This window comes from Seriola aureovittata, chromosome 5 (genome assembly GCF_021018895.1).
Source record: "Seriola aureovittata isolate HTS-2021-v1 ecotype China chromosome 5, ASM2101889v1, whole genome shotgun sequence".
Taxonomy (NCBI): domain Eukaryota; kingdom Metazoa; phylum Chordata; class Actinopteri; order Carangiformes; family Carangidae; genus Seriola; species Seriola aureovittata.
The window spans coordinates 18,398,408-18,424,855 of record NC_079368.1 but is presented as its reverse complement, the minus strand read 5'-3'; the positions used below and the strand labels follow the sequence as shown (position 1 = coordinate 18,424,855).

General features: G+C 39.2%; 2 protein-coding genes and 1 non-coding gene across 3 annotated transcripts in view; 1 reads left to right on the top strand and 2 right to left on the bottom strand.

Moving 5' to 3' along the window:
• The window catches only part of ppil2 (peptidylprolyl isomerase (cyclophilin)-like 2), a 28,741-nt gene extending 13,918 nt beyond the window's left edge, over positions 1–14,823 (bottom strand). Inside the window, exons 1-13 of the mRNA XM_056377162.1 lie at positions 14,675–14,823; positions 14,448–14,497; positions 13,607–13,652; positions 13,304–13,366; positions 12,935–12,986; positions 12,439–12,490; positions 11,973–12,064; positions 11,498–11,587; positions 11,318–11,393; positions 10,994–11,154; positions 7,334–7,409; positions 6,427–6,533; positions 1,715–1,804 (exon numbers count right to left, since the gene is read on the bottom strand). Coding sequence (XP_056233137.1) covers positions 1,715–1,804; positions 6,427–6,533; positions 7,334–7,409; positions 10,994–11,154; positions 11,318–11,393; positions 11,498–11,587; positions 11,973–12,064; positions 12,439–12,490; positions 12,935–12,986; positions 13,304–13,366; positions 13,607–13,652; positions 14,448–14,497; positions 14,675–14,706 — 987 coding nt within the window. The 5' untranslated portion in view covers positions 14,707–14,823. The remainder of the gene's footprint in view (positions 1–1,714; positions 1,805–6,426; positions 6,534–7,333; positions 7,410–10,993; positions 11,155–11,317; positions 11,394–11,497; positions 11,588–11,972; positions 12,065–12,438; positions 12,491–12,934; positions 12,987–13,303; positions 13,367–13,606; positions 13,653–14,447; positions 14,498–14,674) is intronic.
• A 1,314-nt stretch (positions 14,824–16,137) lies between these two features.
• LOC130170234 (STAM-binding protein-like A) lies at positions 16,138–25,243 on the bottom strand. The gene is made up of 10 exons (XM_056377433.1): positions 25,099–25,243; positions 21,910–22,134; positions 21,607–21,682; positions 21,414–21,509; positions 20,507–20,906; positions 20,169–20,293; positions 19,422–19,559; positions 18,543–18,655; positions 18,238–18,337; positions 16,138–17,201 (listed from the first exon to the last, which is right to left on the bottom strand). The coding sequence occupies exons 2-10, from the start codon at positions 22,110–22,112 to the stop codon at positions 17,145–17,147; spliced, it is 1,308 nt and encodes a 435-aa protein (XP_056233408.1). The 5' UTR covers positions 22,113–22,134; positions 25,099–25,243; the 3' UTR covers positions 16,138–17,144.
• A 196-nt stretch (positions 25,244–25,439) lies between these two features.
• On the top strand, positions 25,440–25,511 carry trnap-ugg (transfer RNA proline (anticodon UGG)). The gene has a single exon. It is a non-coding gene; the product is annotated as a tRNA-Pro (tRNA).
• The last annotated feature ends 937 nt before the right edge of the window (positions 25,512–26,448 follow it).

The following is a 26,448-nucleotide window of genomic DNA, read 5'->3' as shown; positions in this document are numbered from 1 at the left end:
TGGGGCATGGCTGAGAGCGGTGACTGCTTTGTTATGACATCACAATCGCTTTATGGGACCTTTAAGTTCTTCTATGGCACACTGTAGCTAGTGACAGTGTGGTATAAAACCCCAGTAACACTGGGTCTGAAATAATGTCCATATCTCATTACACGAATTTCCCCTAGGGGATAAATAAAGTATCTATCCATCCATCCATCCACCCATCTAAGAACGCAAAAGGTAACTTCAAGATGACGTAAACATGGAATTAAACCAGCAGGCATTCTGACGTATTCATAAGGGTGTTTTATGTGATTGGACAGAAACACAGTTGATCTGCAAGGTCCTGATAAACTGTTTTAAGGGAAGAGCCACGTTTATGTTCCCATTAAGAAACTGCTTCATGTTTGTTTCTATGAAAATATTCTCTTCAAGGCCATCCTCGTCTCCTTTAGAGCTGCGGAGGATAAGTCGAAGGCGTAAGTGGCACAGTAATTATGGATAAACAATTCACAGCTTGCCACTGTGTATGAAAACCAGGGGACAGAATGGAAAAAAGGTAAGGGTCCTCTTGAGACCAGATGTCCACTCAGAGCCACTTTAATTAGAGGAGAGGAAGCTGTGAAATACACAGACGAACTGCTGATCAGAGACCTGTCATTTCAAATTCTCAGTCTGGGTTAAGAAGCTTCGGTTGGAGAGCGAGTTACAACAAAGAACTGTTGCTGTGTCGGCTGCTTTGCACACGTGACTTAAGAATAACGTTTTCCTTTCCTGCGTGTGCCCCCGGTTTAATGCAACATGGAAATTTCGCCACCATCAGAGACAGCAATGTGTCCTCCCTTCCTTAGCCGCCATTTCTACAAGTGGTCCCTGCACTTCTGCTACGACGCCAATATGGCGCCCGTTGAGGGTTAGAAGTGTCCATTGCCTCACACTCATCTTTATGACTGTTTTGAGGGCACCATCTGGGTACTTCTGGAGCATGTTGCCGCACTTACTGTTAAAACAGCAGGTGGAAGTACGGAAGTAGGCGAGCTGAGATGCAGCGTGTGTGTTTACTCATCTCTGAGGCAGGAAACACTCAAATACATAACTATTTCAACAAATGACAAGGTAACAGTGAATGACGCTGTGTAATTCATTGATATTTTGGGTTAAAGCTCGTCGGTCAGTGAGTGAAGTAGGGCACAGGGACTGGAGAGGATAAACCCACGTAAGTATAGTTTACCCTGGTTTCTCGTGATATGAACTTTATTCACTTACTTTCATATGAAATGTCACAGTAAGGAGAATCTGAGCCAAGTTAAACCATGTTGATCTGAAAATCGATTTTTGAGATGGTGGATAATCACAGAGTAATTCACCCACCTTTATTCAACAACATGTTGTCGTCTTGACAACATACATGTTTGTCGTGAGCTTTCAACCAGTGACATTTCCAGTAACGGGACTGTCTCTTACACACTAGAATATTCCAACCCATTCGCAAAATTGCAAAGATTAGATTCTTTTTTTTTTATCTGCGACAAACCTGGAAACTGTCACTCATGCTTTTATTACATCTCACTTGCATATTGCAATTCTCTGTATTCCTGTTTAACCCAGTATAACCTGTCCAAACGTTCAGTTATAAATGCTGCAGACTTGTATTAGCATCTCTGCATTGGCTACCTGCTTTAGATGGAAGTAGAAAAGAAGAAAAGCATTTTTATCTGGATTAATTCCTCACCATGAAGTTCCGGATGGACCTGTGGAAGACGGTACCATCGTAGTATCCTTTTTTACACAAACGGATGAAGTTCTCTCCAGCTTTGGGAACCTGGAGGAAAGAGCACACAGAGATTGTTTATAAGAACACCCACGATAACAATTTCCTGACACTGATTAGTGTCTCAGTTGGGCTCTTAACAGCCAATAATATCAGTTTATTATTACTGTAAACAGTGGTGACTTAAAAAAAATTAATAAGAAGCATTGAAACCACAATTTAAATATGAGAACAGTGTAGTCAGGAATCACTGCTGAGTTGTCTCTGAATGTTGTGTGTTGAAATTAATCGGATGTCTTATGGGAGGAGACCTTTTGATAAACCCAGTAACACACCCACACTCAAACATAACATTTAGATAAACTGGATAGTGAATGTCAATACTTGTCTGATGCTGCTTTAATGTTTACAACAGCCTCGCCTGATGTCATCTAATAGTCACCAGACATATAAAACATTATCCCGTTTTAATTAAGTATGATTAAAAGACAGGTTAAGACCTACAAAGCCTTTTTTTTCTGGTTGGGGGATTGGAGGAAAGCAAAAAAGGAGCATCAGTTCTTGCATACATCTACAATATTAGACATGAATTCTTGTAACATAAATTACAAACATGCTGCTCTTATTCATCCGTGTACGTCATGGCATTCATCAGCTTCCTGACAAAGGGATTTTATTTACTGCCGAGTATGGAATGCAGCAAATGATCCAATCAGGGAGTTGAACCAGGGACTCGCGGGGACACTCTAACCAGTCGCCTGGTGACTAACCATTTTTTTACCTTAACCAATAATAACAAACAAATGACAAATACTAATATGTCAAAAACCCCAAATTGCCCATCGTTCAAGGACTTATTCAATTAAGCAATGTGACTTGGAACACACACCTGGCACATTATCCATGCCCACTGCCTGGGGAAACTCACCATCATTACCATGTGTTTGAAAACAAATAAAATTTTCAATCAGATTTTCGCTCCACGGTCAGAAACTACATAACAAGCCCTCAGGGTGTGGAGAGATTGAGGGAGCTTGATAAATTTAACACGACTGGTTTTCCTCGCTGCTTTCAAACCTACCACAGACGGATAAATCGCTGAGTAAACAAGGGCCCCTGATAGCTACAGGGGTCCATATCATGACAGTTATTACCCGATTTCCCTGATTAAAATCCCCAGGTAATTTCTCACCCATAGTAGACAACAAAAATTAAAACAGGAAGCTGCTGCATATAAACACTGAACCTATACAGGTGATCGAAAGCATCATTAAAATACATCTATTAACTACAAGCCAGTGCTGATTTGTAGTTCATCTGTGATTCTCTAAATAACACACTCACTAATTCATATCCACACAGACAAGGGATGACCTTGCCATTCCACTCTCATCTTATTTGCATACAGTTGCCGACTGAAAGCGGCATCAGAAGACACCGAACAGGTGCTGAGCTGAAGACACAGGTTATATTTCAAACTTCCAGATAGAGGTGACTGACAGCATGAAGATTTGCATTCATGTAAACAAACAGAGTCACACACTTGCAACTCTGTCTGACCTGTTGGAAAGTGTTTGTTATGCATATAAGTCTGCAATGAAGTGGAGTTCAACTGTTGCCTGAGGCTGTCTCGCATATCTCTATAGCTGGAAGCCAGGCTTAGTACTGCGCTCCAACAATGAGGGGTTTTTTCTCTCTTTCTTTTTTTATAAAAAAAACAGACATCTGGATTTTCCCTGTTGCTGAAGTGCATCCTGGGTCATAAAAACTATTAGACTTCTTGTAAATCATTACAAAACACCAACTCAAAGAAGCTCATTTTGCCTGGCACTCTGAAATTTTATTTTTTTCCCTCTCTCCAAAGCTGGAGGCGTGGCTTCAACTATGACGCTGGTCTGCTCCACTGTTGTTAACGTCAACAGCCTTGAAAAACGCTTCTGTGCATGTTTGACTATGTGTATGTCTGCACTTGTGTGAGAAACTCAACTTTTCCCCCTTGGCAACAATGGTTGGTGGTTTCCAAGAATCACCAGATGCTTTCGTAAAACCTATTTTTATTCATTGGCCTTTCGCTGTGTGACAGGTTCTTCTAAGCTCTACTGGTCTTATTTCCCCTTACGTCTCAATTTTGTTGTTGGGGTTCAACGCTCTGCCTCTTTTTCCCTCCATTATAAATCCCAGATTTTCGAAGCACTCTGGTACAAAGAGGCTTATTGTTTTAAACCACTGGACAAAAGAAATGGATTGATTTGAACCATTTTAGCCATAAAATTGATTTCTGGAATGGAAAATAACACCTATAAACAGTTGTCTAATGACAAACTGACTGTTACAACAGATAACTAGTATGTGCATGAATGAAACGCAAAACAAGTCAAGACATACAAACCTCTCCTTGTTGCGTTTTTTTCCATTATACTTTCATCTTAATTCTTTTGAATTTTAACCAGAGACGTTCACGTCAGAGATCTCTATCTGCAACACTCAGGCTTCCTCTTGCTGCTGCCGCCCTGTTGTGGTGGTTAATTCAGCGTGTCTGCATGCATGCCTTTGTGTTTGTCTGTGTGTTTCTGTGTGAGTTTAAGCCTGGGAATGTTTCAAATGCAATCCAATTTAGGAACATGCCTAGGTGCCTAAAATTGTCAGCAATCAGTGATGTCAGCATGGAAACAATGTTTAGCTGATGCAGGCCAAAAAAAGAAAAATGCAAAAAAAAACGTCTCCCAATTCACATTTGCTTACAGGCTCTTCTGATTTACAAGTATTTCTCCGGGGGGGAGATAAATAATAATATAATAATAATAAATAATTCAATTGATGTGAAAATATACAAATGTATTTTTAACTTAAACATTTCCTCTTGTGTGCATTTAATGAAATTCCTAATGTACGTACTTTTGTACTTACTTTAATTTCATGTTTTTATTCTTTTCACCCAAATCTAACATTAGAGCATCTGATGAATAAACTACTTCATGTTATTTAGGTAGAGGTCATCAATAAAGCTCTTTGACACATTTTTTATTCTTATTTGTAGGTTGTTTTTTAAAATATTTTTTTATATTAATCTCAAAGAAATAACTGGAATATTTGGATTTGCCTGTATCTAAATATATATCTTAGTCATGCAAGCCCATTTGAAATCTAACACAGTCATCCCATTTTATCCCACTCAGGTGAAGCCTATTTATCCACTGTGCTTTCAACTATAATGAAGCTGGACCTTCCTCCACATTATGTGTGACTAAGGTACAGGCTGTGTCATCTGATCTCCAACATCTGCCCCCTCACATTTCATCCAAGTCGGGGACAACGAGGGCAGGGGCGGCTGAGACATCCAAAGCCGGACGAGCAAATGGGCACTTTACAGGGAGAAGGGCTCTGGATTTGTGTGACTGAGAGTGTATGTGACAGTGAAGCGGCGCTCATTAATTCATAAACAGCAGGCCACGAATAGAGCAGCAATCCTGTGTGAAAACCACTGGGGAGGAAGGTGGGGAGGAGGAGGATGTGGGGCACAGAGGGCAGGTTGTCTAACCGCTGCCACTTTCCCCTCATTATTCTGATTCGACGGCTCAGAGGCCAATGAAAACCAAGCACACGAAGTGCTTGGTTACCAGGGCAGAAATGTGTTCCTGGAACTCACGCTGTCTCTCTGGAGCCCCACATCTAACCTTAAAAAGGAGGCACACAAGAAACACATTTTTGCCAAGATGTAAACTTGGCAACCTGGGGGACAGACTCTGCAAAAGGCTGATTTCAATGTTTTGGATGATTCTCCCTCATTGCGATTTAACCACCTGCTCAGGCAAAACCTACATCACGACAACATTATGTGAGAACCTTGTACCAGCAAGTTAAATCAGCCAAGTCTGAATCAGAGTGTCAGGCCTCATTTATAAAATATATATTTTATATATTTAGTTTATATATATTGTATGGGTCAGCAATACCAATCTCTTAACATTTACTTTTTTAGTTTCAATAAAAATGACATCAGCTCCTTTGTGCTTTAAGTGTCGTTTTAAACTGATTTTTTATACGTTTTTATCTTTTCAACACCATGCCAACATTACCTGCCATATTTTACACCTTTCCTGTGTTTTATTTCAAGTGTTGAGAAGATATACTTATGGTTTTAAAAACCAAAAACAATCTCAATGTAGTTTTACATCTCCTCTCTCAGGCTTCTGTCTGGAGCAAGAAGAGGGCGTTTTGTGTTGTTCTCTGAGCCTCCGGATCTGATTGACTGTTTTCTGAGTCACGCACGCTTAGGACAAGTAGCCCCCTACTGTAGCTTGGTTAACTCTCACAATCACAGTTTCTGAATATGGGCTGTGTGCATTTCTCCGTGGACTGAACATTTTAATACTTTCACAGTATCAAAGACACTGATCTGACATTAGAACAATTTCCTCAACAACTTAAAATCAGCTAACTGACAGTTTCATTATTCATTAAGCTGATCTCTTCATTTCTCTGTGTGTGCATTTAATCTGGTGCTGCTGTGGCTTTTACATTAATGTGTTGGAAGTGTCATGAAAATGTTATTAGGGCATTGCTACCATGACTTTTATGTAAAAGTGACACAGCTGCTTATTCAGACATAAGATAAGCATGTCTAACTGCCATTTTGCTAGGCTAATGACTTTATATTGAATGAATGTCATTACCTTATCACAGTGTAACTCAAAATTCACATCTCCCTTGTTGGTGTGTATACGGACGTAGCCTTTCTTCTTCACGTACTGGTAACGCACGGTGTCGTCTGCAATGGCGTCTATAACAGAAAAATACAAATTCAGTTATTGTGATGCGTCTTTACGGATGACAACCTTTGAGATTATGACTGGAAAAAAATAAACAGACAGGGGCTGTTATTTTGAAAAATGATCTTAAGATTTTATTGAGTGTTTAGTGATCGAGTCACAGCTTGATGCAGCAGCAGGTAAGACGCCTGACCTTTAAAAACCCTCAGAACCTCTTCAGTGCAGGCTGTTATTTAGATCACGCAAGTGTTTTTCTCTTTTAAATCCAAATAGCTTTTTTTTTTTTAATTATTGTTTCACCTTTATATAAGAGTAATATTTAAAAAAGTACAAAAACTGACAAAAATTTAAAATTGAGGCAAATGATTGAAATATGAATATTAACACATTTCAAATTATATATCCTATATATCCTTAAATATATGGCATGTCATCCTTTTTTAAAAAACCTGAACTAGGTCACTAAATCCAAAAACTGTCGTCCTCTTCTGAAGTGTACTGAATCTACTATACTGTTGCATAACAGCAAATCTCTCCCATGGAGCAGCTCAGAGGCTGACAGGAGAAGCAAACACAGTCGAACCGAGCAGCTCCCACTTGCAGCTGCATGTAACTCTGCGAGCACGAAGTTGCACTTTGCTGCAAAAGAGGAGGCATGACTAGCCACTCTTCCCCAGATAAATAAAGATTAAAGAAGTAAAAGTAAGGAGAGGTGAATGTTTCTTTCTGCTGGGACTCCACAGACGTTTTGTGTGTGTGTGTGTGTGTGTGTGTGTGTGTGTGTGTGTGTGAGAGAGAGATGTTCACTTGCCTGCTTCGTGTGTTGTTGCAGGAGTCATGGCCGTGGACGTGAAGGAGGCAGAGACTCTGCCTGTGGAGTAGTGAGCCTGGGGAAACAAAAAAAAAAAAGACAAGAATAAAAAGTTAAAAATGGCAGATTTTAAACACCACCTCTACTGTTAATGTACATGTTGATGATGCTCGTTAACTTGTTGAGACGGTCTTTAAAATCTATTACTTACAAACTCTGAACAGCAGAAATCTCTTCATATTAGATTTTAACAAGTTTTATATTCCTATGAATTTTTATCAGCGCGATTTCACTGCCCCACAAAATCAAATATACTGGGTCCTCTTTCAATCTGTGCCATTCCCCAGAGCTTTGAACCACATCTTATGATCTTCACCGGTGGACGGAGTTCTCACTTATCATCATGTGGCCTCTGCACTAAACATGTGAGACGGTTGAAAACAGTGGGTCGCGTATGGTTAGGATATACTTCAAAGCTCTGGAATAAGCCAGTAAGTGGACATCTATCTCCAAAGTTACGAATGAGCTTTCATAGCTTTCATGCTCAATTATTTAATGCTCTTTTAAGTGTAATAATGGGTTTGCATTAGCACTGACCTGGGTTGTTTGAGCAATCAGTTGAAGAAAGGAACATTGACTTGTAATACTCACTCATAGAAATCGTTTAAGTCAAGCAAAAAAGCCCAAATATTGATTTCAGCGCCTTAAATGTGAGGATTTGCTGCTTTCTTCTTAGTTCTGGGATCTCTTTCTTTGGGTTTTAGATGACAATTTGAAAAAATGTGACTGGTAAGTTTGTGAGAGATGAATAGATCGTTAAAATAATCATCATTTGCAGCCCATATTTGTGTATTTATCCCTGCTGTGAAATCTTCCACCGGTGATCAGCATCAGCTAAATACACCCTGCAGGTCTTCTGCTGAGAGGCACTTCAACAGGACAGAGACTTCCCCATTAAAAAAGGGGCCTGAAGCGCTTCATCCTCCAGGTGAAGAACAACCTTCTTCACTCCACGCTTCTTTCCAGCCAAATATTTAGCTGTTCCCCTCATTTGCACTAGGTGGTCCATCAAGTGCAAACCAGTTTAATGAAAGCCTTTGCTGCTTCTGTATGATTAAGAGCACAGCCCCCCCCCCCCCCCCCCCCTTCTCAGCTTAGAGAGATTTCTTCCATCTCATAATTAAGGGGCATTGGAGATGCTTTAAGGTTGTTTGAGCTTAAATTATAGCAGAATACATTTTGTTAAATAGCAGTGTTCACCTAGAAATACCACAAACAGTGTGGTGGAACTGGAAGAGCTATTTAAATCAAGAGAAGAACAACTGAGTGAAGATGAAAGCAGAGAAATGAAAATGGATTTCTAAAGCTCAAAGTCTATTCTACAGTCCCTGGTTTAGCATTCTTCTGCTCTAGTTCTTGTGAAGACGCATGAAAGCACAGACTTTACCTTGTGTGCTCCGTCTGACCTATATTCCCTGTTCTTTCAGATGCTGTCAGAGCATCACCTCAACTGTGAACTGGAGATGGAGAGCAACCGAGGAGAAGCTCTGGCGTGAAAACGAGACACGGCGGAGCATCAAAGGCGATCTGATAAGAGAAGAAGTGACGGTGTCGTTCAAAGCGACCAGACTTCATCCCTCCCCCTGGTTGTTCAAGGACACAGTCACGGTGGTAACGTGACCGCAACTGACCTTTGTTAAACATCTGTGTGTAGAGCTGTAGGAAATGGTCATCTCCACTGGAGCCCCTCGGGGACAGGGCTCTCGTCACGCAGGACACTGATGACCGCAGGAGCTCAGACCCAGAAATAACCTACATCAAATACTCCGATGACCCGGTCACCGTAGACACCACTAACTCTGGAGGGCGGTTACAAGCCGAGACAGACATATTCTCAGAGTGGTGGTGCGACCTTAAGGCCTCCAAAACCAAGGAGCAGGTCAGGGATAGTTCACCATCCCTGCACTGATGGTCAACAGATATAGAGAGAGGGACCATTTCCAATACCTCGGCAGCACAACTGACCACTAACAAACCTTCAGACCTAACAGTGAAACCATCTTTTCTGTCAGCAACTCCAGCTCCACTCATCAGTTCAATTAACTTTCACTGAATCAATCATCACCGCCAACTAAACAGCCTGGTTGGGTGCTTTGAGTAACATCCACCTTAATCCTCTTGACAAATTCACCAGAAGGAGCAAGAACAAAAAAAAAAAACAAAAAAAAACAAAACAAAACATCACTGGAGCACAAACTGTTAAACAGCATCTACAACAGATGGACTAAAGTGAAAGGACTACAAATACCCTTCAGGCCCAACCGTGCCACGTCAAACTTTGTGCTTACATCCATCACACTCATTAATACGACACGATAATAATTATTAATACTCATTGACCTTATTAATTTATTGCCATTAATTTGTGGACTGATTTATCATCTTTAAGCACATTTAAAATTGTGATCTTAAACTGGCTCAACTATTGTGTATGCACTGACGCTGTTACACAAATGAAGTTCCTAATGGATAAATAAAGATGGAATTAAACACAAATATCCAGAGGGTGTTTTTAAATAAATAATATAAACCTGCTGCTCATTTAAGGAGACCTTCGTAACAATTTCATCTCTCACTCGGGCCAACGTGATATTTCCATTAATATTTGCTTAAAATCCTGAATTCTAAGAGTGAAATGTGATTCATCTTCCTCACAGCACTGTAAACATTCTTTGTTATGTTTCTGGATTCTGTTTTTTTGTCTTGTTGCCAACAACACTGTTAATCTATTAATGTGTGTTTGGCTCCCTCCTGAGCACAAAGAACGAACTGCACTTCTTCACCAGATAAATGCCATCTTGAAATGCTGCAGCAGAACTGATTAAATCTGACAAACCATGTTTTAATCAGTTATCCACAGAAATTACATAAAATTATTCTCGTTCAAATTATCTAAGTGGATTTCTCTGATTCAACAGCAAAGACGCCAGGACACTGCGGTTTGACATAGAACTCCAGAAAAAGTCAGTAAGTAGATTTTAAGAGGAAACTGTTTTTGTAAAAATTACAAAGTCAAAATTGATCTTTGATGCTAAACTTTTCAGCCAATGTGGACCAGACGTCCTAGAAGGGCTATGGATTAAACAATAAAGTTGGCACATCAACAGATATGTCTCCATGACAAATGAGAAAACAAAAGACCGTGTGACATGGGGAAAAGCCAATGCTCCTTTTTTTTGTTTCCCTCTTCCACGAGGTCGTCTGTTATCTGACCCGATTGTCTCGTCAATGGGAAGTGGTGATTTTTGAGAAATCTAACAAAGAATACTGAGAGTTCATGATGAAAACTTTAAGACACTCATGCGCCTTCTTGTTCAACTTTTCTTCAAGCAAAAGACGAATTACAGAATTCCCCACGTATTTCAATGTTAATGTAGGTTTCTGAGCAGACAAATATAACAATCAAATGTTGTCGCACACAGTCTGGGGTTTTGACCCAGGAGTCATCATGTGATCAGCTGCCATTACCATTGCAAGGACACCATCCCCTCTAAGCTGTGAGTCTGTGTGCATATGTTTTATATTTTTCCTTCAGTTCACTACCCTCTTTTCATATCTTGCAATTTTCAATAACTATAGCATCATGATGTTTTTCCTTACAGCGTTTAACTTGTCTGTCTTCTTGGCCTCTGGCTCTTTCATGGTGGAAGCCAGGAGCTGGTCCCCCTTGTAGTCTTTGTAAAGCTCAGCTAAGGTCTCCCTGGTCTCCAGATTGGTGGTCCTCAGGTGATACGCTGGGTCCTGCTTGGCCTTTTCCTCATCTGAACCGTCCCAGGGGGAAAAAAAGAGAATGAGGAAGGACACTGTTTAAGCATCTGTAAATAAATTTTAACCCTGATTCCTGATTCGAACTGAACAAAAAAAGGAGAACTCTAAATCACAAACAGTAATTTACAAATGACAACTAACAATTCGATAACTCACCTGGATCCAACACCTTCAGGTTGTTTTTTACATGGAAGAAGTTGGAAACATTGAATTTATCCAGGTTTGTGGGGTCCTATGAAGACAAAACAGAACAAATACACCATTAGAGTTAAAGGCTGATTTTCCCTAAATGAGGTGCTTTAAACTTTGGCATACCAAAATAAAGCAACAACCCACCTGAAGTGTTATAAGGTCCTTTCTGGTGAAGGGTTCGTCCGTCAGAAGATCTTTAAAACTCTTGGTCTTAATGTTGAGTTGCTCAACGGCCTGAGTGAATTTTTTAGAAAACAAAAACCTCTCGTCACTAATTTGGCTGAAAGGGAAAACGAAGATCATCTCGGGTTTCGGTTTAGCTTAGATGATTATGAAAAACGTGTTTTTAAAAAGGCAGATTCTACTTAGTCAAAGTTATGTGTAAAACCCGGGGACTTGTGCTGTACAGTATATAATCCATTTTGATGTACCTAACTAATTCAATGTGATGCAAGGCAGCATCTTGTGACCATGTGGGCCGAGTATCTGCACTGTATCACACTGAAACCAAAATCAATAACAGCTCTCTGCGTGTGTGTGTAATTTTAGACACTGGTCACTGTTCCAAAAAACTATTTGTATGAGGATCAATGCGGGGAAGGTGTGCATGTTCACCGACCTCATTAGAATACACATTGCCAGTGACCTTGTTGGCAACGATGTGAGAATTATTTGTGAAGACGTTGTACAGAACAGGGCAGTGATACTTTCCTGGAACAAAATCAGAAGGAAAAAAAAAGTCAGAAGCAAGCAAAGCAGCAGAGTCACTCTCAGTCTGCTGGAAACTCATCTCCCCCAGAAGTCAAGAAGTACCTCATGTAATGTGCCCCCTGATGAATTATATCACCTCTCCCACATCTTCCTCCTCCACTTGCTTTAATTTGCTCTTGTCCCTCCCATCCAACACTCTCTAAGTCTTTACAAGCTGCTCTCACGCTGTACTGCAGTAACATCAGTGTGGCTTTGACCTTCTTATTCCTAACGACTTGCTGAATGTGAAATTAAGCTTCTTCAACCCTAATGTCGCTATCGACCTATTATGTGGATCTTAAGGTTTAATCACACTGAATCACATGCATATTTACCATCGTTGTTTTTGGCAAAGTTGAGTTTGATGAGAGACTTTGCCTCCAGTTTCTGTGGGGAAGAATGAAAACGGACGTTTATTTACCAGAGAACAACATCTCGAGAGCATTTCACACAGGTCATGCTCTCGATTATTTAAATTTTGATGATATGGTGCCATCTACACACAGCAAGCACTTCATAAAGAACACCATACTAATACTGGGTAGTTCCTCCATTTACTCTCAACCAATCGTAGTTCTTTGTGGCATGGATTCCAGAGGATGTTGGAAACTTTCCTTTGAGAATTTTAAAACTATTTTCTCTATCAGTCTGTAAAAAGCTCCCAAAGAAGTTTAGTTTACAATGACATAAAACATTTGGTGAGCTGGAAACTGCTGACAATATATTTTCAGTTCAAGTGACAAATCATTTCAGCAATATTCTGAAATAACTTTACGATACAGCTTAATATTTCGACCAATAAAGATTTCTTGAGAATTCTTGTTTTCTTACCTCTCCAGAGATCGGATTAGTACTGTACTTCTTAATCCATGGAACAATGCTCCTAAAACAGAAGGTAGAAAGGAAGTGACTGTTACGGTCAAACCAGGAGGAAGCAACCACATTGTTCCATCATCAAAGTCATCCCCACAGTCCGACCACTAGCAGGGCAAAACAAGCACTACAACACAGCTGGTATTTGTTTGGTTTGTGTTTCAAGTTTAAGATTAGCACAACCAGCGTTCCTCTTTTTTCCTTCATGGAAAATACCCAAATACCCAGTGACAACCAACAATCAAAAGGCCACTTATAGTCAGGCAGAGCTCCTTTTAAAAATGTCGTCTTCTTTTTTTTTTTTTTTTTTTTTTTAAATCTACTTACAGAAGGTCAAAGACGACTCCCTCCTCAGTGCAGACAGGATACTCAAATGGCTGAAGGGACAAGCTGAAATGTTTCAGAGAAAACATTTATATCAAAATGAGACACGTTATATAAATTAAAATTACTCAGCAAAAATACACTATGCATCTTAGAGCCACTCCAGTTTGTCCACATCTATGCAATATACAGTATTTGTTGTCAAGTATTCTATTAAACATGGACCAGCAAGGCCAGAATTTGTAATAGTAGTGTAATAGTGCATCTATCAAATCTCCTGAGGACAGAAAACAAGTCTCTTCTCACCTGCAGTGGTCAAATGGAAGCCGTCTGAAGTTTGCCTGTGGGATAACTGAAAAGTAAAAACATAAAATGAAACTTATATTTAAAAAAAGAAAACATGATGATCGCAAAGGAGCTGCGGGATAGTAACTGACGAAGTGGTGGTGGTGTACTGTTCTACTGTGCTGCGCTAATGCACAAACAGGGTCTACATGGAAAAGACATCAGAAGCAACCTCATCACGAATGTCAACATCTGTAATCTACAAAGCAACACCTGGATAAGACAGAGTTAAAGCTGAGCTGTTTTGCTACAATCACTACAGGTGTGTTTAGAGAAAAAAAAAGAGCAGCGTTTAATGAAATGAACAACCCACAACATGGGTATGGAAATATTAGGAAACACTGCTTGAATAGAATATCAGCAAATTCTGGAGATGGATACGTCCTACGGTCAGTCATGAGAGTAAAACTAAAGAGGAAGGCTTATACAGGAGGATAATGATCCAGAGTAGCACTCAACATCCACCATGAACCACCTCAAGAAACACAAGCCGAAGCTATTGGTATCTGAAATTCAGTAGATCGATCCTAAACATGCTGTATGTACATGCAGACCAAAACTATCTCAAAACTTGAAGTGATTTGCAGGAAGAGTCAAAATAGAAAGACTCTCAGCTGCTACAGAAAGTGTTTGCAAGCTTGCTAAGGTTGGAAAGTGCTGACTAAATTACTGTTTAATTAATATTTTTACTTTTCATTGTTATTTCATTTTAGCAGAGCTGTGACTGTTCACGTTTGTTTTGACCAGGTAACGTTCAAACCGCTGCGAACGAACGTCGGAGAAATAAAAAAAACAAACGAACCTGTTCGTTTCCCTCCATAAAAGTTTGTGTACTCTGTACAAGTGATGTACCTGTCAGAATAAAACACATACACACACAAATAAAAGACAAAGAAACGATGTTAGGTAAAGGTAAAGTAAAAGTAGAGTTCCATCGCTAGCTACTTTACGAACAGCATTAGCTTGCTATGCTAACAACAACAAACATTAGTGTCGCTGTGTATTGTTAAGTATCACTATAATACTCACATTTTGTCTTTCTGGTGCTGTCGCTTCCCCATTTTGAAATGTTGTGTGGATCTGATGGATTATCAGGGAAAACGAAAGACTTTACCGACAGAAAAACACAACCTGTTCGCCTTTTCTCTTTCCTGTATATGTTCTCGATCGTCGTCCTCAGTAACGGAAGTTCAATTTTAACTGCAACACTCTGCTGCCCCCTATTGGAGGGATGATTTAAACGGATTTACTTCCACAGAGCCCCCCTACATACCCAGAAATCAAAACGTATGATAAAGCTGAAATGAATAAGTGGATTAAATGATTATTCAATTGACAGAATATTATTTGTACAGAATTTTAATAACTGATTTGTTCATTTTAAAAAAAGGTGAAAATTCACATGTAGCACCTAAAATGTGAATGTTTGCCAGTGTTCCCACTTTTCTATGACAGTAAAAAAAAAAAACAAATTTGGGGGTTTTGACAGCTGGTCAGACAAAACAAGACATTGGAATATGTGACCTTGAGCTCCAGGGAATAATGATGGGACTTTTGTAGTTTTCTGACCTGTCATTCACAAAAAAAAAAAAAATCAACAATTATTTAAAAAATAAATAATTATTAGATGTATTCCTAATGATTATTAATTTTTGGTTGAGACTTTACAGTACACCTATGATGGATAAAACTACATTGCCTTAACTACTCAACAGAGAAAAAAAATAGCAATTTGAACTTTTGATCAGTGTTGTCAGTAGATGATTTAGACCAAATTTCATGAGAATCAGATGAACTAATTTGTTTCGTTTTCGTTAAATTTTTTCAAAATGGCTGAAAAATTAAGCATTTTTAGAGCAGAAGACCATTTGAGCAAAGATCAAAATCACAATTTTGAGAAAATTTTAAAAAAGCATTCAGCGTTCACTGCTTGGACCGCTAATAAAATTGAATCCCTCTATCTAGAGAGGGGCCACAAGATGTAGATGAACATGTACTTTAGTGGTGCATTTAAAAAACATTTGATTGAAATTATTCAAATTGTTTAGCTTAAAATAAAATGGATTAAACATAGGGCTTTGTCACTACCTTAATGTTCGTATCTTCTCTCAACCTGCACAAGATGACCTCTGGAAATCATGAAAATAATCTTGATTAAATACCGTGTATGAGATGCTCATTTATCATGAACATGTCATTAATCATAAAAACCTGTGAAAACGTTTAATCTGATCCTGTCTGATCTTTGAAAGTTTTGTCTTTGATCATGTGTAGACCAATTAGTTTGCTTTCTAACGCGCACACTTGGCTCTTTCTCTTGTTAATTTGTAGGTATGCAAATTAATCACGCCAAACACAGGTGTAATATTTATCATTAAATCAAATTTTCACGTCATCTTCTACACTGGGGACTATTATTTCCATGATATTTAGTTTTTGAAAACCACATCACTAACTGGACAAACATGACAAACAAAACATTGCAGAATAAATTCATCTACAATACATTTATTTTCTCTTGGCATTTGATTCATTCAGGGTATTCTCACAATTATGGCTAATCATTTACTTCTTCTAACAAGAGAAGCGAGCAAACAAAATATGGTTAGAGGCATGACCATGTCCAGGTGGTTAGTAATCTGTAGTAATGTGTAGCAGAAGGTACATTCAGTTTGCCTGTTGCACACATGTCCTCTGAAGGACGGACAAATATTACAGGTACCCCCCCCCCCTTCCCTCAAAACACAAAGAATAAGAAAATTTAAAAAACGTGTAGGTGGTGGATCCATCATAAGCAGGAATTAACCTTCTAAACCTCAATCCAAACCCAGTTAAGATAAAGGATACTGTGGATGATGGTGTTTGTATAGAAAAATATAATACAGAGCAGCAACAGCAACACTGCCTGCATACCTGAGTTACAACTGGTTTTCATTTCTCTCTCCACTCGTAGCACATCAACAGCTTATGAAGGAAACACACCAAGTCAAACAACAAAGACGTACTTCACACTTAACTTCATGTTGCACAATGAACAACTCAACAACAGGTGAATGTTCTCATCCTTGGCACTTTATCTGTCAGGCAGAACCAAACTTTTGACATTTATGAAACAAAGGCTGGGTTTCCAGCCACACACTTAGCGGTTACTGACAAACATACATTTTTTTAAATCAATGACAAAAACAGAAATTGAACAGGAAGGAAGTATAGCACATATTCACAAAAAACAACAGGGTTGAAGAGCCAGATGTTTGCCAGTCCGTTAAGTGGATAGAAGTCGATTTGCTTGAAAAGTGCAGTAATATGTAGAATTTTTCTTACAGAGCAAAAAAAAAAAAAAAAGTTCACAACGTTGTTCCCTTTGAGAACAACTCAAGTCCATATAAACAGTAAACTCGTGGCCGGCGTTTGCTCAGTACCGTCCTGAAAATAAAATGAGTGTTTTGTCCAGTTTGATAAAACAGTCTATGAGTGTTCTGTTGAAAAAGAAATAAAATCACCGCAAATCCATCATGGACACAGTGTCATTAGTGATGGTGATGTGTCCCGCGTGCTGAGGAGACACAGGTTTGAGTTGTTAGAGTCAGCTCACATGGACAGAAGAAACTGCTACAACAAACACTGATTAATGCTGGTCATTACTGAAAAAGTGCATTTAAAAAAACTGAAAAGAAAATAAAGGAGAAAAAACAAAACAAATCCCTTTCTTTTTTTAAAGAACTTATCTAACTAACAGGTTAAATTTGAGACTTTTTAAAACCGATTTTATACTATAGATAATACAGTTTAATAGCTTTTTCACAGTCATATGAAAGTATGATACAAAACCAGTGGGGACAATATAGCCTCTAGGATTTATCACTATAATATTGCTTTTTTCAGTACTCCCCAGCAGTACATTACAATAATTCCTAATTATATATTTAATTACAGTAACATGACCTACAGAACATCCTGTCTACAGACTTCAAAGGGATTATTTTCTTCTTAGAAAGTGGATTTTGAGATTATTTGCGTGAATTCACCCACAAGATTTACCCATTAGATTTACTCTGTTTTGTGAAATTACCTTAAAAATCTGGGACTTTTGGATATTAGTTCATGACTGGACACAGTAATCAATGGTGAGGAGGTCTCCTCTTGCATCTGTCCACAAACTATACAAAAAATGTGATTTCTGAAACTTTTTTTGTTGTTGTTTGTTTGGTTGACTTTTCTGGAAAGAGATATTATTGTTGAGTTTTTCAATACTGTAAACATCATCAACAAATTTTAATTCACTGTCAGTGGACTGTACTAAAAAGCTGGACCTGGATAGGCCACTTAAAGTAAGTGGGATGAGATATTTTTGGGGATTTTTTGTGACTAGACAAAGCTACAATTATCAGACTTGCTCCCAGTGCAGTTTCCCTTCAGAAGGTGAATTGTGCACTAGTATCAAGAAAATGATACTTGACTATTGCATTACCAATATAAACCAGTTTGTATAAGAAACATGTTTTTCCTACATGTTTTCTGAAAAAAAAAAAAATATATATTTCAGTAAAACACAGAACTGCACACTGGCCTCACTGTAGAGGGGTACTCACTGTAAATAGAGGGGGGTCTTTGCTGTGAGGGTGAAAGCCTTTCTGTTTACATGTGGAGATCTCGTCTGTTCCTCGGTCCGTCAACCTGAAGTAGCCGATTCTGGGACAAACACAATCACACACCGTCACACTTCAACATAGAGAGACTTAGGAAAATTCAATGGCAGTACACTGACAAACATAGCTAACATTGGGAAGGAGACCCCCGGGCTACAACCGACTCCTTGGTTCCAGCTGTGGGGGACAAAAAATCTCTCCCCACAGCTGATTTCATAATGAGAGGACGCCAGCAGGTTGTGACTCACTCATTGAACTTAGGCGAGCAGACGATGGCAATGGCCTCCGGCAGCATCATCTGGTAGGAGCAGTGTGTGTGGAGGTCGACGCTGGACAGGAAGGCAGTCTGTGTGGGGTGAGTCTGCAAAGAAAGAGCCCAGAGTTCAGTTAGTTTCACGCTCCGTTGTTTTAAAGTTACTGTTAAAAAATAAAAGACAAAAAAAAAGACAAAAACAGGGTCAAAAGTTTAAGACAACTCAACATGATGTCTTATTCTTGTGAGCCTTTGGATTACCAAACCACATTTTGCACAAGTTTGTCAGTTTGTATGATTCACTAACACCACAGACCTTGACTATACAAGTTTTATGTCTAAATATACATGTACTGATATGATGATATGATATTATAGCAACACAAACCCTGTGGTTGCTAGGGCTGGATAATAGTTAATAGCTAACAGCTCAATGTTTTTGCATATTAACATTTGTGGAATTGTACCATAACAATAGTATTTAATCATGTCATAATTTTACAAAATTATATAGCACCAAGATGCGTTTTGTTTTACATGTGTGAAGAGTTTTGTCTAATTTACTTTTGAATTCACTGCAATGGATCAGTTTGATTAATTCTCACAACCATGAATTGTTTATTTAAAACACAACCTATCATGTTCCTGTATCACATTATTGTTTAATGACAACGCTTCTCCAGTCAAATACCACTGCAGCTGCAGTTAGAATATCTTAATTTTTCAAAGCAGGAATACAACGTCTTCATTACTCTTAATGTTTTTTTTTTTTGCTGGATTTTTCCTTTAAGGTAGAGCAGCATTAGCTTGTGCCTCTGAGAACAGCAGCAGGACAATTGCTGCCTAAGTTGCCAGTGTTGTAATCTTTACTCACATGTATCCAGCCCAGGGTGATGAGATCAAACTGGTCCTGTATGAGGAAGAGTTCCTCCTCATTCTCCGTGTCACAATAGTCTGGTCCGCCACTCTGCTTTGGTACGATGACGTGGGTCACGGTGAACGCATTTCTGGTCTGGAATAAACACACACACACACAAAAAAAAACGTTGCACTATTACGCTCCTTTAAATTATGCAGAGCCGCTGTCTGCCAAGAAGCTATCCAAGGACTCTGTCTGAGTTGAATTAACAGCGCGCTGGCTGGTTCGCTGCGGGTGAAAACGCCCAGTCATGCTCATAAAAAAGTGAAAAGAGCTTTAAGTTAAGCCGACCAGCACAAATGAGCCTCGTACATGTCAAACAAAAGCCACGGCAGATCTGGGACAGTGAGAGAAGTGTCAGGTTGAGTTCTACTCCTCCGTGGGTGGGAGGTCAGCTGATGTCTCCGTTTCATTCATAATCTACCAACCCACATTCTTTACACATTCATAGCCTGATAAATATGAATCATGGACAAGATCCTAAAGCAGCAAGTTATGTTTTTATTATTATCAACACTGGAACAGAGAATTCCTTTATTTAACAATCTCAGCTGACTGAAATCAACAACACAAAAATTCAAGTTTCACTAATGATTAACATGATTAACCTCTCATTTATTCTTCATCTAATTTTTGTACTTCCTGTAACAGATCTATTCAGCATTACTGGTACAACACGCACAGTCTGTTCCAGAGTCTTACCAGTTTGCCACACAGGATGCCACAAGTCTCCACAGCTCGGCTTGTGTTGGCCTCGGCCAACCTCAGAAAGCTCCGGCACAGCTCAGCGGGAACGGCCAACTGCCGAAGGGCATCCACCATTGTATCTGCGCAAACCATGTAGAGGAATAGACAAAAGCTGAATGGAAAAGTTAGATTCTGGAGATGTTCTGAAACAAGGCATGGTGTAAAAACAGGAAACTAAGTAGGTCAGGGGGAAAGAAATCAGCTCAGAAGAATAAATACTTTAAAGCAGGAGTGGGGCAGTATTTAAATCCTCTGAGGGCCGGCCCCCTCCAGTCACAAAAAGATTAACTTACTGTTGTTCCCTGGGCTGACCAGAGAGCCGGGCTTGAGCGACCGGTCGAAGCTGGGTGGGGCGGTGGCAGGTGTGCCGATGGATGTGGGAGGGTGATTGTATTGGTTGTTGGTGCCACTGGACAGGTCCCCCGGGCTGTGTGGAGGGGTGGGGGAGACCAGCGGGGGGCCCTGGATGCCTGGAATGAGGGGCATGTCGGGGGAAGGCATTGCGGGCGTGGCGAACTCGAGGAGAACGCGCTGGCGTTCCTTCTCCAGCTCCTGGCGGCGGATCATCTCCTCGAAGGCACTGAACTGCTCCTGCTCCCGCTGCCGCCGCTGCATCTCGGCCACACGCTCCCTCTCGGCGTCCAGCGCTCGCTGCTTGGACTGCTCCTGCGCCAAGGCGTCGTCCTCCGCTTTCTGAATGCACATCACATAAGTACATACATACAAGTTTGAGTTTCAGCCAGTGGAATTACATTCAAAGAAAAATTGTGTGACATGAGATTTCCTGCAGGTCTTTGATGACAAAAGCTGATCTGTTCGACAATAATTCATGTGAGCTGTAAGTGGAAATGAATAAGTTTCATTCACTGTAATAAACAATGAGACTATTCAAGGTCAGTGTTATTGTTTTGCCTCCATTTAGTTGGATAATGAATGACTGCCTCCTGTCATTACAACCATGGTGTGCAGTTCCTGTGGTGCTGGTTGATGTTTCACCCCATTTACAGTATAGAAGACACACTGTAAAATCTGAGTACAATGATGCTGCACTGTAAATGTGTGTTACAAATATTTTGCATACTCTTCACAGTAGGTATTGTTTCTGTCCCTCCGTGTGTATTCACGTGAGGCTTCAAATCAAGAAAGTAAATTTAAGTGAAAACAAATGATAGTGTTTAAGGCGCTGACAGACACTTTTACCTTTTTCACAACATATTGTGCATATTCTTGTTCAAATCTCCTCAAAAGAGCTTTTTTCAGAATCTCTGCTTGAGGAAACGCAACATCCTTCAGTTTCTGGAGGAGAGAGAAAATTGAGCTAAATGTTAAGTTTAAACATTTTCTGGAAAACGATCAAAATATGAGTTTAAAGGACAGTATAAACACTACATACCTTTAGTGTGTCCTTCTTCTCAGGGATGTTAGCGGTCTTGTAATCCCGATGCTTGGGAAGTTTTTCTATGAAGAGCCTTGGTAAAAAGAGAAATTCTTGTTATTAACAGATTAATATTTCTATGTCTTAAACTTTCTTAGGCATCTTAACCATCTGGAATATTTCCTCTCAACTTGACCAACATTAAATTTATTGTGTTTATTTGTAACATAAAACTCTGCTAGAGGTGAGAAAGTAGTCTGAAGGACAAATTGACAAATACTTAAATAAATTTAGCAAATACAGTCAAATAAATATACTTACGTGATGTATTTATTGTAAAGGACGAAGGCGTGCTCGATGTTACCCTCGTCTGTGTAGATGTTAGCCATGCGGATCATCTCCATGCCTGAGCGGAAGTAGCGGCGTGGAGGCACGTCGTCATTAACCTCCACCGTGCTTCCCTTCTTGGTCAGCGCACGGACTCGCTCCTCCGGCTGCAGACTGACATCATTATGGTCCGCCATCACGACAGCTCAACCTGGGACACTGGGACAAGACAAGCCAAATATTTAACACTGCTATCGGTGGAATCTGCAAGACAGTGATGTGTTGATAAACCCGAAGAAAACCATGTGCACTGCCCTGACAGAAAGTTTTTGAATGCCATATTATTCGGCAGCTTTGGTTTGTTCCTTACTTAGTATAAGTTTCTACTTAAAAAAACAGTACATTTTGATAAATTCATAATAAATGTGTCTGTTCATCTAAATCACAAAAGAAAAATGTTTTGATTTCTGTTTTTCAAGTTTTTAAAGTACACTCCTCAAAGTGTGTAGTCATGGAGATATTTTCAGTTTTAAGTGCTGAAATTTTGAGTGCTCATTCTCCAAAACTTGTGCTACCATGGAGGTGAAATTAACTTCTCTATGCACAAAAAATACAGTTAACTGTTTTTTAAATAAAGATTTCATCCAAAAGTGAAGCAGGATCTCAAAATCTCAGCAGAAATCAAAATTTTTGGTGTGTGATTTGGGTGAACTGCCCCTTTAAGCACCTGTAGCAGACAACGTACGTTGCATTTGTCTTAGAGTGGGCGTCAAACACCGTGTGTGTTTATAAGAAACGTTTTCTTCGATTTTCAATCATTTTCAATCATTTTCAATGGCGTAATTCACATGAGTTTCGTATAAGGAAATCATGGTTCCTTACAATACTAAGAGCTTGTGTTTTCTCTGTTGTGAATGTGAACTAACATTTTGCTTCCATCATGACTGCTGGGCATGAGCAAGCACTCCAGTCCTGAGGGAACTTTAATCAACAGAATTAAAAATAAAAGTTCACAGCTAAAAAAAAAAATCTTAAAAACACAACAAAATCTAGGCCTTGTCCAGTTGGATTTCAGTCATTTTCAACAAAAAAGGAATTTATTACATTATTAAGAATTCACACTTACATTGCTGGAAATCCGATAAATCATGCCAAAATATTCACATTCAAAAAATATTACAAACTGAATATGTGTATGAGTATGATCTAATATCCTGTATAAACTAGAACAAGAAGGCAGTGTCCCTCTCTTCACACCCTGTATTGAGGCCACAGCTCAGTCTGAAACACACTTGCTGAGTATATTTAGAAAAAAAGCAGCGACTCTGCTGGGAGGCTCCATGACTTGGGGTTTTCTACTCTATATTGATCAAATGAAGTCAAATGTGAGAACACTTCATCAGCATGCTGACTAACAGTCAGATGGCTTGCATTGATTCGACCATGACGGCTTCTTGGCTTGCTCGTACAGCCCACAGGAACAGAGTGTGTTGAGAGAGTTACCAGTATAGATACAGAGGAGTGGTACTGATAAAAAGATAGAGGGGAGGTGAACACACTTGCAAGCTATTTAGGTTTTTTTTTTTTTTTTCTTTCTTTGAATCGTCAAAGAAACTTTCTTAGTCCAAGATGTTACACCATTAGTCTAGCCAACAAAAGGATCACAAACTGGACATTTCCCCAAAGTGAAATATTCTATTCTAAACTCTGCTGTTGTCCTTTCAAAACATGAGACTGATAACTCTGAACAGATCTCTGAATTACAACAGTTAATGACAAACAGTAAATGTAACCAAGCACTATATATAAGTATAATTTTGACGTACTTGTACTTTACTCGTGTGACTACATTTCATGATACTCTAACTTCTACTCCACGACATTTCAGATGGAAATATTATACTTTTCACTCTGGTACTTTAAAGATCAAGATTTTACAATCAAAACATAAGGGCAGCTTATAAAATGCATGGCTATAGATTAAAATAACCAACAGTAGTCTATATATTATAGTTCAAAAGAGCTAGACCCCACAACCTACAACATTCAAACGCTGCTTACACATTAATGCATCAATAATAATCCAGTTTATAATAATGTAACACTTGAAAATAAGCCATTCTACCTAATGAATATTTGTGATTTTTGATACCGTTTTTACATTTTTCCAATAATATGTGTGTACTTCTTTTTTTTAAAACAATTTTGTTTGTTAATTTTTGCCAAACAATACACAAACAAATGCTTTAGCACACACTACACTACACATTCATTTATACATTGATAATTCCTACTAGATTATGTTTAAATTGAAAATAAACTATCAAATACTATTTTATTAAACTTCACCTAATAAATGTGTAGAGAGCTCACCTGAAACATACTGCATGGATCACACTGAGGAGTATTCACTCCTCCTCTTCATCATCTGTCAAGTCCATCAACTTAACTAAATCTAATTAAACCTTTTTAAAAACAGAAAAAGTAGAAACCTTTTCCAATCCACAAGACATCATACCAGGTCAACCACCTGGATTTGTCAAATCAGGACTAGATCAAGTCTAGGTATAGTGATGGTGTCTGCATTGTAAGTAAGGCAGTGAAATATCTCGTGTTTTCACTAATAGATAAAAAAGGGTTTGACAAATCTTAAACTGCCTTTTGATTCTTGATGATGCTGGACCAAATTTGACAAGTGTGAGAAGAGAGGTCTTTGAGCTGGACCTGATCTGACGTGCTGTGGTTGGGAAAACTTACTGCCGAATTGGAAGCTATTGTATGTATATCTATATTTACACGTATTACCAATATAAGCTGATAGATAAGGGTAAAATACAATATGTGAAGTCAGAGTTGCCTTAAAAACCAACGAACCTTCGGCTAACTGTCACTCCAGTGGTAACAGACAAAATGCCAAACTGTGGGCCCTTTTCAGCTCAAATGTTGAGTGACACAGCGTGTATTAACCTCATTTAGAAACCTCCTTGTCCACTGATATGCTCTGGGGGAAATGATAAAGATAAATGTATATTTCAGGCTCCTGGTGTCCTCTTAAACCCTCACTGTTTGTGTACTACTCCGCGTTAGCTGTGCTAACTCGGCTAACTTAGCAAAGCCAGGCTATGAGTTTAAAACGGTGAAGTAGCTATAGCGACCACCGAGGAACTTATTGTTCATTCTTACCCGATCGAGCTGTAAACCGGTCAGCTGTCAGAGGTCTACATACAGACCAGACCGAAACCAGAGCACAGTAAAGTCCCGAACCGTATCGTCTCAGTCCAGCGTCCGTACTGAGCTCTTCACTTCCGCAGTCACAACAACTTCCGCCTACCGAGTCACGCCCCAGAAGATATCGATATGATGTGTGATTGATTAAGTTTTACAAAAAAAATCGAAACACACACGCGCGCGCACACACGCACACGCACACGCACACGCACACACACACACACACACACACACACACACATAGAGGTCAAGGTAATATATTCCGTATGTGTTGTACTCTATATATTTGTATATATGGCTCGTTGGTCTAGGGGTATGATTCTCGCTTTGGGTGCGAGAGGTCCCGGGTTCAAATCCCGGACGAGCCCGTCGTTTAGTTGAAGCCAACTGCAGAAAGGACGAGTTTGAACGGCATTATCAATAGTCTTGTATGTAACACATTTGTAACACGTTTATGACAAAATTGATGGGGTTCACAAATGTAATGAGGTATATGTAAATGTATATGAAAAGTTGAACCCCTCATGCATTTGATGAATGATTGGGATCTGGTTGTGTACGTGTCTAAACTGTAAATGTTAATGTGAATGAATAAACAAGTGAAGGAATATAACACAAAAATCTCAGGACTCTGAAAAATTATAGTTAGAAAAATATGTGTAAGAGTGGTGGAGGAGGTATTCAAAACCGTAACCCCAAAAAATTAATGTAAAAATACCATTAAAACATTTTAGAAAAAGTCGATGAAAAGAAAATGTTCGACATTCAAAAGTGTACTTCAGAAAAACTATTATCTACAAGAAGTACAATATAAAACTGAGGGTCGTGAGATGATTAATGGGAGAACAAACTTTTTGGGAATTATTCACAATAGGTCTCCTACTGAACTGAAGCCTCACTGATGCTCCCCACTTAATATTAATGGTTATAAAAGTTGAGATGTTAAATATCATAAATATAAAAACCTGGGCGGCTCGTAGGTTTAGGGGTATGATTCTCGCTTAGGGTGCGAGAAGTCCCGGGTTCAAATCCCGGACGAGCTCCCTGTCTCTTTGGAATAATACATATACATGTTATGCAAAGAGTTACGTTATGTCAAGGACAATCACCTCTATGGTTATGTCTACTCCTATGATACAATAGGATCTCATGTCAGTCTGACTTACTTGTAGAGGAAAAACGAGTTGCCGACACATTTCTCCCCTTTGGAGTGGGGTAATATATAATAGCCACCTCTATCACTGCAGAGTACTAATGCAATTACCGGTGCAATTTAGAATTTGTGTGTCTTGTTTGAATTGTGCA